The following is a 15,158-nucleotide window of genomic DNA, read 5'->3' as shown; positions in this document are numbered from 1 at the left end:
AAGTCACAGCTTTCCCGAAAACGCGAGGCATGAATGTGATAGCAACAAATTAGAATGCCACACGAAGATTGTCAAGCAGATCGAAACGTGCCCCACAATTCGCAGCCACAAATAACACACGAAACGTACTCACAGGTACAGATTAATGCGAATAAGTGTGTCAGTTGTTACTTAGGTGTGCCTGAAAAGCACGCCCTTTTTGCCAACAGAGCCTGTGCAGCGAGCACAGTGACCTTTGAGCACCCGGTAAGTACAAAATAATCTTCCGGTGAAAGCCCAGGGTGTGTGATTCTCCCCGCCGCGAGATAAGCACTGCACGCGTAAGCGCCTACCCCACCCCGCTCATCGGGTCAAAGTACGCATGGGAGATGAACGCATGAGTGCGCGTTGCCGCATCGTGACGATCTGGCGATGCGCGCTTATTGCACCACCTTGCTGGTCACGCAAAAAAACACGATTTTTCTCCCGAGATCGGCACCGCCAGGAGTAAGTGGTATATATAAATAGCTTGCCGTTTCAGCGTTCAAGGAGTTGCTTCTTCGTGGCTCAGTGGCTAATGCCCCACTCTCACAAGCAAGTGGTCATACGATTTATTCCCTGCACCGAATTCTTATTCTTTATTATTTCTCTTTCTTGCACTGCCATATATATAAATACGAATACACATACAGTGAACGATGGTGGATGCTGACGTAGACGCCAGCAGCAAAACCCAGCCGAGAGTGTCCATATAGTTGCTATCGCTATAAAATATATATCAATATACGGACATCCGAAAGACAATACGCCATCTCATGAACACAGCATTCACTGAAAGCAAATATTCGGGTGTATTCCTCGGTCTATAATATTCTACAGCAAGAGAAAGCACGAATTACCAGGAATGGTTGTAAAGAAGCCGCTGAGCTTCTGGACAAACCGGGTAGAAAGACTCACAAAATGTCGTCCTTTTTTATCACCCTCACTGCTAAACTGACTTTGGATACGATATATAGTCGAAACGAGTTGGGTAATACAACATGCAGCACTACCTGTGTTCACAAATTGCATCGCGTTGTCACTACTCGCGGCACATAAAGGTAACCTGCACTTTAAGGTGGCACCACCACGACTAAAAAGAGCTATTTTAGTGTTAACTTTGCTGTTGTCGCATTTTTTCGACACCCGTGAATCACGTGGCACGATCCTTAAAGAGCTGAAAGACGTTTACCTTTGGATGCGTCATCAGTAAAGCCGGCTTGAATAGGTCAATGATCGAGCTGTCACTTTCTGGGCGAACGTACAAGCTGCAGTACTGGGCTCTGACTAGCTCGCGACCCGATTCGTCCCTCACAACTGTGGCAAGGCACTCGTCGAAGGACCCCAGCTCCGAGACAGAGCCAATGAACAGGTTGCCGGGCACCTTGCCTGATGAGTCGATCACTGCATAAACAAGCAGAGGGTAGTGATGTTTTTCCTAACTATAGTATGCGAAAATTTGTGTAGAAAAAAAACGGAAGAGCGGAAAAATTCCCCGTTTCACTGTAAAGATGAAGCAATGAATGTGATAGCAACAAACTGAAATGCCATATTAAAACACATGGCTTTGGCATTGATTGAGGTCCTCTTCTTGCGATCTGTTACTCTAGCGCACATTTAGCGATAAAACCGCTGCACATACCTATAAGCCATCTGTTAGAATTCGCTCGAAAGATTAGGGAGCGAGGATAGTCGACCACGCCCTGCAGGTTACTACAGTGAGCACTTTCACTCTGGCGAAAGGCGAGTGAGGTGACGTCATTTAAAGCGTGACCTTGAGCCATTAGCGCCATCCCTCGGGGGACAGTGAGCAAGCTTCCGTCACGCCGAAACACTTCAGACATATGTATAGCAACAACGGTAAATTGTGTATGTAATCAGCTCACCATTAGTATACAAGACGATAATGCATTTGTGACCAAAACGTGTAGCAAGTCGCACTGTGGAGCCCCGGTAGCACAGTTTGGAAAAATCCTTATTCTTGACTAATTGTCTTGGTGTGTTTTTTGTGCATATATTCAGCATATGCATATGCATATATACATGAATGCATGTACATGCACACGTATATATGTATATATGTATGCATATATACATGCATCGAAGAGCACAGTGGATCCATCGGTGGCGGCGGCGGATACACTTTGAGTATACATATCATTCATATCGCAATAAATCAGCAGCACTATAGTGATAAGCACCCGGACTAAAAAATGTTTTTCCTTTTACTTTGACATAGAAAAGTCTCCAGTCATTAGAACTAGAGGGATGGAAACGTCTTCGACCACTTTGACAGGCTTAGTCCTAAGTGAGCCGGCACAATGGTACGACCGTTCTTGTCTACCGCAGCGGCCATGAAGCTTGTTTGTGCCGAAGGAGATGCGTCTACGAAGAGCGTGTTGTCTCTTCTGTGGTTATCTTTTAATTTTTTATAGCTGCCTCCAGAAAACCTAATCATTATTTTTGCTGCCCTCACCGCTCACACCAAAAGGTTGTGTATCTGCCACGTGCACACATGTCCACCCATCAATATTCATTTTTTTCAGCATACTGCTGGATAATGCAATGCCTATCCTTCACATATCGCCCTCATCACTCACATTGCTCAATTCAAGGCTTCTATAGAAGACCATCTTTGAAGCCATGATATATATTCCGACCCGCCAGTTTGTTTTTTTATTCGCCTCTCTTCATGTTGTCCCATAGCGCATCTTTCAGGTGTTATGAATGAATAAATGAATAAATAGATATGAAAGTTAAAACACACGTTCACCCTCTGCCCTGGATATACTGCGCCGAATTCTTCTTTCGTGGAAATGGATATACCAAGATCGCCGATCATTTAGTGTTTCGAAGAACTGCTATTTCCTCAGTCAGGGTGAAGCTGGTATCTACACTGTCAGGAATCCCCTCCCGCGCTCCAGTTCATGTCAGCCTGGAAATATAGCAAGTGTGCTGCGCTTCGTTAATTCATCGTGCTTGTTGCGTGCGTCGAACGCGTCGAGTTTTCTGGTACTTTTTCTGGAAGTAACACCAAAACATTTTGGACAGTCTGTTTAATATTGACCACTAGATATGCTGTTTCGGCAGTGCTCCAAGCGTTATGATATGGAGGCATGGTAATTGATAAATAGCGGCACCTTGATTGATATTGCTGAAAAAGGAGGCCCGGAAGAGCCGCATCAACCTTTACTCTTTGATGCTTCATCGTATACCTGCGATAACATTTGTATAAGCCCCGAATAGCGTGCGAAGTGTGTGGTTGTAAATTCTGCATTGTAGCTGCATGCCTGCCGTTCGCTGAGGTGACCATGCGTCGCGCACGTGTGATGTCTTTACGGGACGAGCCATTCTCAGTGAACAAGTGTACGTCGGTCATCGCGGTTGGTATTCAATCTCCCGGTCATCGCCTCACGTGGATGGGTTGGTAGACCAGTTGCTCGGAATTTTCGTGCGATAGTACGAGCCTGATACGAGAAAGGTGTTTCTCGACTGTACGTGTGGCTTTTTGGTACATTTTTCTCGGTGTGACCCACCGAGGCTATCTTGGACTCAATGGTGTTGTCGTCGGCGTAGATGGCGGAGCTGATGTCACTGTTATCAGGCTGTCTAGTGAGAGTCATGATACTGATGTTAATAACAAAAGACAAATTCACTGCACTTTGAGGGATGCTGGTATTATTTAGATGTAACTTGTCTGATTACGCGTCTCCTGACTGCTCCTACAACTGCCAAATGAACTCAAGAAAACGTCTTTTAAAACTTCCGGATTAGCTAGAGATGGCTTCAAAAATGTAATTGTAATGTGTGGTATCGAACGCCATTCCAAAATCTAGAGCGAGAATGATTCTGGGATCAATGGTAGAGGCGTCTATTACCTTCTATTTGATGAGAAGCGTGGCTCTTGTGTGTATAATTGAGGTGTAATGCCTACCACATTAGTTGGGAAGAGTTCGTAGCGCTATATGTACTTACAGACCCTATCACTTAAGATATGTTCGAAAATTTGGCTGACACACAATGTGGTGAGATGGTTTTATTATTTTCCGTCGTGAACGTCTTACAGGGTATCGATATCCGTATGACGCTGTGTTGTGTTCACTCTTGTAGATACGAGCCGTTAGTCCTATTCTTGTTAACGAAACCATGGTCAGGGACGTGACCCATTCCATGACAACCGTCAGGTCCTTAGACGCTGACCAAATTTTTTTGGGTGCTCACAACATTCTGACTAACAACTGTTCATTCCCTGATGACTTAACGTGGTGTACCGAGCACATGGCCGCCTTCGTCGATGGCATCACCAACCGCAGCAAAAGAGCTCGCGCTCAGGTGCGAGGATTCATTCTCCGCACCAGGCAAACCAGCCTTCCGAGCACTAAGGGGGAAGAGAGTGGTATTGGGTGCGAGACCTACCACTGGAGTCGTGAGCGCTGCAATTAATGTGACGTGCAGATTTGGATCACGTGACCTTGTTCGGCATTGCCCAAGGGAAGCTGATGGGTCAACGCACTGCGATTTCTGGATTTTTTCTTTTTGAACGGCGTTTTTTTTTTGTTCTTCACGCAAGCCGACCTCCACAGTGTGCACACAGCACCCATTTGGGGACATTGCAGTCTAACTCATCGGGGCTATGGTACTTTAATACTTCGTTCCACAGTGCTCAACATACGCGCAAAAGCCAGGTGTCAGCTTTCACTTTTACCCAAAGAAAAAAAAACTACGAAACGCATGGCTTGTAAAGTTTGAATCGGTAAAGAACTGATCTCCTACGCACGTGTGTGCAGCAAGCAATTCAGTGCCGAATACTTTGTTTATGGAGTGGGAGCGCGAATGTTCGCCGAGTATAGTAGACGACGTGATACGATCGTTTAAGTACAGTTTTATACGATTGATGTGCAATGTTTCGACAGTGTTTTTTACGCCGCTGGTGAGTAGGCGCTGTGATTAACGATTGGCAGAATACAGTCACAATTTATCGCACTTGCGCTTTTTTGCGATGAAAAATGCTAGCTTGGAGTCCCCAGCGCTTGCCCGCGGCGCAAGAAGTATCGTGCTTCAATCACTGTACGTGCGCTGTATATTGGTCTTAAACCGCTAGCATAACATGTTTCTTTCACGTCAGGCTGCAAAAAGCACTGCGTTCAACCTGCAGTCGTACCGTTGAAGAATTTACTGGCGTGCTCTATGGATCTTGCGGGCATTGAGCGTCGCTGAATCCAGAAACAACAGAGTGGTTATTAAAGTTTTATTTTTTAATTAGTGAGCTACGTTGTGTCACGCTTGTCAAGCAATTTATTTATGCTCAAAGGCTGTAGGTGTACACCACCTCGATGCTCCGAATCACTACTTATTAAGTGTGTGGTTCTTTTTCGGGGTTTCGACCTGTTTACTGATGCGCGGCCAACAATAAGTAAGAATGGCAGACAGTGTTTACTGAAGTATATTCTCTTTATTTGTTTAATGACCAATTTTAAATACGAAACTGAAATAGACCTTTTTTATTAGTAGTAAAGCTGAAGTGTGAAGAAGTGCGAAGTTTGGTGCCCATATTAGCTTTTTGTTTTTAAGTATTCTTTGGTACGTTCTTTGGTAACAATGCTTACAATAAAACATTGGGACACTTTGAAGCAGTTTGTTTAAGCAAACAACATTTGCACATTCATATGCCATCAATATGCATGCTGTTACAGTCGTGCTTGTTTGTGTTTACGTGATTCGAGTCTCAGTCAAGTGAATGTTACCTCGGGAGCAGAATTAAGTTGCCATAGATCCAAGCATCTTTTCTGGAGTGTTGTCTCATCTTGTGAAAATGGGTGGGTTGTCTCACAGGTCCAGGAAATTATTGTGTGAATGTAACAGGGCGATTGAAAGCTGAAGTAGAGTGGGAGAGCCACACTAGTGTACAGTCAGTGTGTGCTTGAAAAAAGAGAGAATGCGAGCCAGTTGGTCTGTATTCATGGTTAAAAACAGTGAGAAATAGGCACAGACAAGAATACACACCCGTGTCTACTTGGTGGTGTTTAGAACTATGGGCATTGCACAGCTTCGAATTCTACACATCTGCTAAGCTACTTTGATATCGTCGCATCGATGGCATGAAATTAGTTTATATTGCTTCAAAATATCAGCCAGCTTTTCAAGCAATGTAAACCTTGGCTAGAATATTTTCGACAGACTAAGTACCACAGTGTAGGAGTACACCTGCCTTCCCTGACTACCATTATGTGAGCAATGAAAACATCCTAAAAGGTTAGCTGCCAGTGGGCTTTTGTAATGCAGCTTGGCCCAAGTTTGGCAAAAAAGTTGGGCAAATTTTTTTTCTGTTGCAGTGGATGCGCCATTCATGACGATACATTCGACTGCTAAGCTCTTTGAAGATATTCAAGGTGTCGTGGCACAATCGCCTGAACGCGAGATACAGCAGCACGTAGGCACTTCTACCTCCTGTGGCAACCAAGATGTCGACAGTGAAGGTAGCTTTGTAGGTTAGTTTGATGATCTTATTGCCTAGCTTATGTTTCATTTTTCGGAAAACAAAGTTTTAATTTTTTTTTTTGCTTCAGATGCTCCAGCAGCAGCACTTGCCTTCACTAGAGAAAGTGGCAGTGAAGCTAACACCCTTGACTCTGAGAGACATCAACCACTCAGAATAGCGCATATAAAAACACAAACAAGACCTTCCTGTAATCACTAGTATTCCATGCTACCAGCTATTTTATAATCTTTGCGATCTCTACACTGACACCCGCATGCTTATGCAGGCAAAAAGCTTTTGCCCATGCAATGAAGATGCAGTGCTATTGACCATGTTGAAGCTTCACCACAATCTTCCGTTTTCGTTAGATGGGGTAATTTTTAGCATTCATCGCACCACAGCAGCACATATGTTTAAATAAACAGTAGCAACCCTGGCGAAAATATTGCAAGCCGTGGTATTTTGGCCAAGCAAAGAGGCGGTTGTCGACAACCACACCTTTCATCTTAAAAAATGCGCAAATGTACGTGCAGTTTTGGACTGCACGGAAATTCTACTGCAAAAACTGAAGAACCCAGAATCACGACTACCAACCTACAGCTGGTACAAAGGAACATACACAGCTAGGGTTTTAGTCTGTGAAACCGGAAGCCATATTAGCTTTTTGTGCAATGCATATGGTGGAAGCGCGTCAGATTCCTTTATAACAAAGAAAAGTGAAATTCTTGAAAATTTCTCCCTTCTATAGATAACATAATGGTGGACAAGGGCCTCTGCTTTCAGCACCACGTAAATTTGGTTCGCCCGCCCTTTTTACGTAAAAAGAAACAGCTTACACAGCGTGAAGCTCAAGAAAGTCAGACCATTGCAGCTATTCGTGTTCATGTGGAGCGTGCCATTCAGCTTTTGAAAGTTTTCAAAATTTTGTCAAGAAACCTCAGCACTCAGCTTTTCCCTTATATTGATGACTTTTCAACCCTCATTGCTGGAATCGTGAATTTATCTAAGCCTATATTCAGTACCAAAAAGATTTAGTTTCAGTGAAATCACCTTGCGATGTGGCTTGCCTGAAAATGGCATTACATTCCCGTTAGATTTTGTACGCCACTTCACTAGAGAACTGAATATTGCGGTAACGTGTATTGAGTGCACTCAAAACTGTTTGCGTGTTTTGCATTGCCTCTAAGCCATGCATAGTATGCTTTAAAAAGCTACAGTTGCGGTATGATTTTTTCTGAAGAAATCATCGTTGTCTCCATCACGTGAATTGTCCACCCCGAGCATAATAAGGGTAGAAGGCGTGCCAGGGCAAATTTTCTACTACAAACACCTCATGAACTCACCTGGACCTGTTCCTTCGTCGATGCGGCCCGGTATCCCGAGGGGAAGGCGTATGCGGCAGTGAGAGACCCCCACGAGGGCAGTATCCCTATTGCAAAAACAGCGTGATGCCAGTACGTTTTTTGGCACTGGTTAACGCTGGAGACACTGGTACACGCTTGTAATTACTGGCACTTTGTTGGGCGCACTAGTAAAAAGCTGTGTTGCACAGGTAGGGGCGCTGGCTCAACCGCTGTGATGATGGTGCGCACTGCGAAGCGCTGGAAGCGCTGGAATTTTCACTGGCAAGCGCTGGTAAATACTGGAGCACGCACTGTTTTTACCAGCGCAGCTGCAGCGTGCATGCCATCGTAGCGTGAGCCGTGATTTGTTTTGGTGTCATTGAATATAAAACGCCTAATTTTATGGCAGGGAGAGATGCTACCCTAACAGATATCGAGCAAACGTAATTTTTATTGCTCACGTACGTCACGCAACAGCTCTAATGCACCTTTTTTCATATGTTCCCGCATAAACCAGCCATATTCGCATCAACCGTACGATTCCAAGTTGCAGTGTTTTTAAGCCTGGAGCTGCACGCCACTCCCAACAGAAGCAAGAAATTGTTTTTGCCGCAAAGTTGAGGGAACGTAAATGAGCTCTGCCGATCGCTTCGCACAGATTCCCAGCGGAGGCGAGAAAAAAAAGCTGTCGTTCGATTCCGCCACACCGCATAAATGTGTGTCTCGTCAAGCTTATCCTTCTACTTACTTCAGGTAAGAGTTAGAAACGTTACGAAGCTCAAATGCAGAATCTTCAACCATACCAATTCTCACTGGGCCAGTGCCCGGCCCAGCGAGCATTAAACCTGTCGTGCCAGCCGCGTTGGTATATATGTTACCGGCGCTCCTTGCTTCATGTACATACAACTTTAATGTGTGAGAATAACTATAAAGTATAGTTTACACATCCATGAACGTAAATAAACAATTTTATTTTGTGTCGATGTTCGCACAAGGAGCGCTGAAGATCGAACTGTGCGCTTTCAGCTACGCAGGCACCGAAAACTGCCGGCCGCAACTAGCCGGTACTTCTCTGACCGATAAATAACAACACGCAATTTTCAGTTGGTAATTTGCTACACCTTTGTGAACTGACTCCCTGGCATAGGTTTTCAGTGGATTGCATCGGTAATTTTATGGGTGTTATTTCAATTGCTGGTACTGATATAACTGCACATATCTGTACACTGGCACGCCCACTGTATACTGCCAGCGGAGGCCAGAAAAACGGCTGTCGCTCGCCATCGCCACTCCGTAAATGCATTTCTGGCATTGATTGACCTTCCACTTACTTCAGGTAGAGTTTACGTAACGGTTAGAAATATTGCGAAGCTCAAATGCAGAAACTTCAAGCATTGCAACTCAGCTGCTTCGAATACAGCCTAACCCAGTGCCCCGTCCCAGCGAGGCATATCGTGCCGCCTGCATCGGCGTACCTGCTGCCGGCGCTTTTCACTTTGTGTAGGCACAATTCTAAAGTGTAAGAATGGCTGTAAAGTATACTTTAGAGATCCCTGAACCTAACTCAACTATTTATTCGCGTGTGCGGTGCCCGTACAAGTAGCGGCGACGAGCGATGTCTCGTGCTTTCAGCAACGTAGGCTGTCACCGAAAGCTTCCTTCTGAGCGCAGGAGCCGGTACTTCTCTGACTCGTACGTAAGAACACGCAATTTCCAGTTGGTGATTTGGTACGCGTTAGTGAACTAACATACTGGCATACTTTTTCAGCAGATTGCATTAGTCACTTCTTCGGTGGTTTCTTAGTTGCAGGTATCGATATAACTGCATATATGTAATCTTGCACGCTGGATGTGTACTGCTACATCGTTGATTGCGCGAAAAAAATACTCAATATTCACTCGTGTGCATGGATATTTACCAAATAACACATGTAAATCATCTGTACTTGTTGACCCGTAGCAAGTGCTAGAACCGACAATCAAAGGAAAAAAAAAACTATCGGCAGCACCAGCTCACAATCTGTGCCTTCTCCTCCAGTCAATTAGAGATTTTTAGAGCAAAGATGTAGATGCTTCAAAAAACTTTGCGCTCTTGCTAATATCCGCGCGTAAGTCGGTACCCAGAAGTCGTTCGTCACTGTCGAATCAAGACGCAATTGTTATTTGAAAAGGAATATCGTGTCAGTCTTGACTGTGCGACTTGAAAACATAAAGTTGAAGGGCGAGTTATTCGGATAAATAGTAGTTTTACGACTCACAGTTACGTTGTGGCATGGGGTAGTAGGTAGCGTACTAGGTTAGAGATCAGGAGGTAGCAAGTTCGAATTCCGCCAAGAGGTGTTTTATTTTTTTTCTTAAGTTTTCATTGTTTTACTGTAATTGTGAATGCGCGTTATTTTACTTATATATTTATTTATTTATAGTGAATGGGCACCTTCGTTTTATTTCTGTGAAGCCATTTTGCGCAGAGTACTAGGACGCTGCTGCTCCAGCGTTCCAGTACATGCACTGGGAGGCGCTGGGACCAGCGCTATTCAGCCCATAATCAGGCATGGCGCTGTAGGCTTGTACACAGTGGCACTGGTGTTTCATAAACACCACAATGTTCCGGACAACGTTCGCCTTGCTGGACAACAAGAGGTCCGCAATATACAGCAACTCGAGAACGGTGGTCAGATTATTTGCCAAGCGCACGATACTGAAACCGGCTTTACGGATCTTTCGCGACAAGGAGATCAAGCCCCACACACACGTTTTGTTCCCAGCGCACATAGAATGCATTGAGGGAGCCCCGCCCGATCTCAAAGAGTCAGCCCACATAGCTGCGTGACGACTAGTGAACTGCGTAGCTAATGGGGAGAGGGGCACTGATATTTGGCAAAACCTGGACCTTCCCATCTCGTATAACAAACTGCAAAACATTTTTGCCTGCCGGGGAGACAATGCCCACCACCACACAACAGACCTCAAGCTCTGATACTCACGCTTCTTCAAGTCGGGGCGTGTTCTCACCCCGTGCTATTGCACAAGATTTATTTTGAAATACATCGAACTAGTATATGTTCCTTCTGCAATGATATAGCAAATTTAGAACACATACTCTGGCGGTTCCCCGCGTTACGCTGTGGTGAAGTCATCACGCCGTTCAAATAGGAGGGTGCTACTAGCAGCTCCGAACTCGAACAGTTATCGGAAATCTAACGGGCCCACGACGTGACAGAGAGACTTGATCTTTCTGTTTCGACGTGCGAGCGGCACGCAACGTGCTAAAAAGCATTTCGAAGGACCTAATAAAGCCCCGCCACGGTGGTCTAGTGGCTACGGTACTCGGCTGCTGATCTGAAGATCGCGGGATCAAATCGCGGTTGTGGCGGCTGCGTTTCCGATGGAGGCGGAAATATTGTAGGCACGTGTACTCATATTTGGGTGCAGGTTAAAGAACCCCAGGTGGTCTAAATCTCCGGAGCCCTCCACTACGGCGTCTCTCATAATCATATGGTTGTTTTCGGACCTTAAACCGCACATATCCATCAATCAATTCATCAGTAATGCATGCAGCCGCCGGCAGAATTCGACCGCGCGATCTGCAGTTCAGCAGCTGAGCACCTTTGTCACTCGAGCTCCGCGGCGGGGCCATTAAATATTTGAAAAGTGGCTCCGAGACCTGACGTAGCTTTGTGTTAGAATGCTTGATTGCGACGCAGAATGCTTGGGTTCGGTTACTGCTGGGATTCTGACATTCATTCTGTGCATTCGTCTGGTCGACGCTGCCGATATCAAGTTTGTGTTGACGCTCACGCGTTGGAATTACCCATGTGTGTTCTCGTAGTTCCTTGGTAGATAATAGGTGTCAATCAGATGTGGTACATACGTGCATACCCGTGGTATATGCCTGCCCCCGGGTATGTGCCGTTGTTTGGCGGGAAGTATCGAAGACGTATGTGAAGGAATTGTAATAGTGTTCATGTCTTGAAAAACGCGCCATATTCGTCAAACTACCTTACCCTCGCATGCTAATATTGGTTCACGCCAAGTGAACAGAATGATCACGAGAGCACCCAGACGTAAGCGGCTAGATGGTTAGATACGCAGATATACGCCAAAAGTGCTTGCTTTACGCAAAAAATGTTTGCTTTTAAAAAAATATTGGACAATTAGTTCCCATTTTATTTGTATCGCCCTTTTCACATATCAGCACTAAATTGCAAGTTTCCCGTCGTGAATAATTTGAGGTTCCCTAATAATTGTTTAAACTTAGTGCGCGAGGAAGTGCTGAAAAAACGTGAGAAAGTCTAAACAATTTTATGCTTATACTATCGGAGCCAGGACTGAAGATAACAGAAAATGTTCGGTGGCTTTTCACTCTATTGGAGGTTATAAATATACGAGACATGAGATGGACGTCTCAATCAAGTGCAATGTTATATATCATCCTGTCAATAATAACGGATTCTCTCTAACAAAATACTACAAAATATAAATGGAAAGCATGCGTAAAATTTGTTGCACTGAAAGGATAATAATCTGGTGGACATACATGGGGTCATTCTTTCTACGTTCCAGGAGATATCACCTTCCCAAACTTTTTTTTGGATTATCTCTCACGAAGTTGGGCAAGTCTGTATAAAAGTAGTTGTATTTCCTATTTTTCTCACTTTTTGTTCAAAGGTGTTCGCCATTGTAAAATATGCAGTCCAAAGGTGGAAGTACATTTTGCGTAAAAACACTTTTTGTTTTCCAGCTATATAATGCTCGACTGCTGATCTGAAGGTTCCGAGTCCAATCCCGGCCATCGTGGTCGTATTTCCGTGGAGTTGAAAAGCTAAATATCCGTATACTCTGGGATATCAATGCACGTTAAAGGACATCAGAAGGTCAAAATTTTTGGAACCCACCACAACAGCGTCTCTAATAATGATATTAAAGCCATCGATACTATAATTTTGATATTATAAATTTCAGACTTTAAACTCCATGTAATATATTTTATTCAGCAAATGCTTTATACATCTGATCAACCACTGTTTACTTTTAGCTTCAGTGATCAACCTCGTCTAATATCTCGCAAACTGCGCCCAGTTTTGTGAAAACGTTAATATGAATATGTTCAAAATTCTCAAAAAAGATCGTTTTCCTTTCATTTTCTACCTTATCTAGATCGACTTTAGAACAATTTTCCCTTTTTCAGTACAGGACTGAGGTTTGTTGGTTTCTTTTTAATGAGAAAGTGAATAAATGTGTGGTCAATGATCTGTTCTAGGACAGTTGTTCTATCGTGATCAGAGTGTGTTGTAATTGAAAATTTAATAATTGCGTCTCTGGGTGTAGCGTGTGCACCAATTGCGTCATTTTAAAACAAATCAAAACATATCAATAGAATCATGGTATTGCCGCGTTACACAGTGGTACGTGATTTTATAGATACGTCATTAATACCCGGCTAGGTACTATTTCCAATCATTGCGTTGCGTGCCCTAAACTCACTATCAACGTAAGCAATGACAATGGCAAGTTCTTTGACGAAGTTTCAGTGATAATGAATGTTCTTTAAAAATTGCCTATTACAAACGTTATGTGGTTTAAATAGCATGCTAGTAATGCAGTTTAAAGGGGGCTATCATTGAAGAAAGGCTGTTGGTAAATGTGTCTTTTTTTACATTAATCAACACATTACATTCCTTGCCGCAAAGTCTATCTGTGCGAATCACCGAAAACCTATTAGATAAAAGTTCATGGGTATCAATGTCTGGCTTTAGCCACGTTTCCGTGCCGATAATGGGATCAGTGAAGCTCATGTTAACAACAGAGTTTAGGTTGTGCTGCTTTTGTAACACGCGCCAATCAGTACAGATTATCAGCTCTTTTTTGAGCCTGCGTTGCTTAAGTGGCCAGGTTGTGAGTGTGATGTTTTTTTTTTTCGGAATGATCACGCTGATTTTGTCAGTGACATCATTATATCACTAACGACTGATTTTTAGACCAGTTGAATGGAAGCTTAGCCTCATTTTTTCGTTTCAGCCACGGTTATCACATGCGTAGTCAAGAAGCTTCTTTCAAGATAACTGAATGCGGGGCAGGAAGTCTTCTATCAAGAAGAAGCTTGGTTTTAAGATATCTTTAGTCTACATGTGTTGCCTAGGGCTGACTCTTTATTTTTATAACTGACGAGTTTAACAACGAGGGAACAGTTATATTCTTCTTGACGGGGTTCAACACGATGGGCCCGCTCAATGTTACCGATTTGAAGACACAGATATCTATGCCTATGATATCTGGAAATGGCAATTCGGCATTGGAGTAATCCTGCAATGTACATTTAATAGCCTAGACTATTAGCCCTGTGTTCATGTTTTGACCAGAAAATCGCATGACAACATAACGAAATATCACGTATATATAAACGCTGGCACTTATTTTACCCGCTCTCTGGTTGGTTCAAAAAGGGCTGCCAGAATGTGCCCATTACTCTATTGTACTAGCAAAAAAACTCAATCGTGGTGTCCGGCTTACTGCGCAGTGTCCATGGTTCCAAGTTGGAGAGACCACGAAGAGTCTTCAGCAGACCTAAGGAACACTCAATCGAGACTTCTGCCTGGAGCATCCGCTGCTTGATCCATGGTGGTATGCTTTGCGCGAAGTTGCCAGCAAAATGGCGAATTTTCGTGGCCAGATTGGCAGTTGAGCTTTGCTGCGTCGGAAGCATGGTGCTGTTGGGGCTAGACTCCTCTACGTGGTGAGCCAATGACACAGGCATATGAGAGAGGAAGCAGCACATGACCCCAATGGTGAGCCACTGTCGCGTCTTCATTTCAAGACCTTTGGCACGCTGGCACCTTAGTTTGCTTCGCTTGCAGTGATAGCTGAAAGCACGAGGTGCAGGCATAGTTTCGTGTATTTTCATTTACATTGATTGGGTACCTGAAGAAATAGGTTGTAGTGCTAGATATCGCGCAGAAAAGATGCCCACCACTGAGCACCGTGCCGAAGAAAGGCTCTGTAGGAAATATCTGTGGCCCGACGATGATCGCCGCACTTCCCTGTCGGTCATCGGCAGAGAACAGTTTGCCCTTCGAATAGCAACGGATTGACGCCTTCCTCGGTGACTGCTAAGCACTTCCTCATTCGCGAGGAAAGCGCTCACACGTTCTTCAAAGGCAATTCCAGCCATCCTAGAGCACACCTGGTCTCTCATTTCTGCTCGAATGCAGAAGCGATGAAACCTATTGTTATACGAGTACTCATGAAAATGCTTTGTGTAATGAGTTGCGTATTTTGGTAGTGTTCAATTATTTGTTTTGGTGAAATATTTATGGTCAATA

At 44.2% G+C, this 15,158-nt stretch overlaps 1 protein-coding gene and 1 pseudogene across 1 annotated transcript in view; one reads left to right on the top strand and one right to left on the bottom strand.

The window, feature by feature from the left end:
* Positions 1-14,914, bottom strand: part of LOC119160792 (O-acyltransferase like protein) — a 435,386-nt gene extending 420,472 nt beyond the window's left edge. The window contains exons 1-2 of the mRNA XM_037413026.2: positions 14,350-14,914; positions 1,211-1,422 (exon numbers count right to left, since the gene is read on the bottom strand). Coding sequence (XP_037268923.1) covers positions 1,211-1,422; positions 14,350-14,740 — 603 coding nt within the window. The 5' untranslated portion in view covers positions 14,741-14,914. The remainder of the gene's footprint in view (positions 1-1,210; positions 1,423-14,349) is intronic.
* LOC142777086 (uncharacterized) lies at positions 6,771-7,531 on the top strand (annotated as a pseudogene).
* Positions 14,915-15,158: the final 244 nt, after the last annotated feature.

This window comes from Rhipicephalus microplus, chromosome X, assembly GCF_043290135.1.
Source record: "Rhipicephalus microplus isolate Deutch F79 chromosome X, USDA_Rmic, whole genome shotgun sequence".
NCBI classification, from domain to species: domain Eukaryota; kingdom Metazoa; phylum Arthropoda; class Arachnida; order Ixodida; family Ixodidae; genus Rhipicephalus; species Rhipicephalus microplus.
The sequence above is the reverse complement of the archived record's forward strand: the minus strand, read 5'-3'. Positions and strand labels throughout refer to the sequence as shown.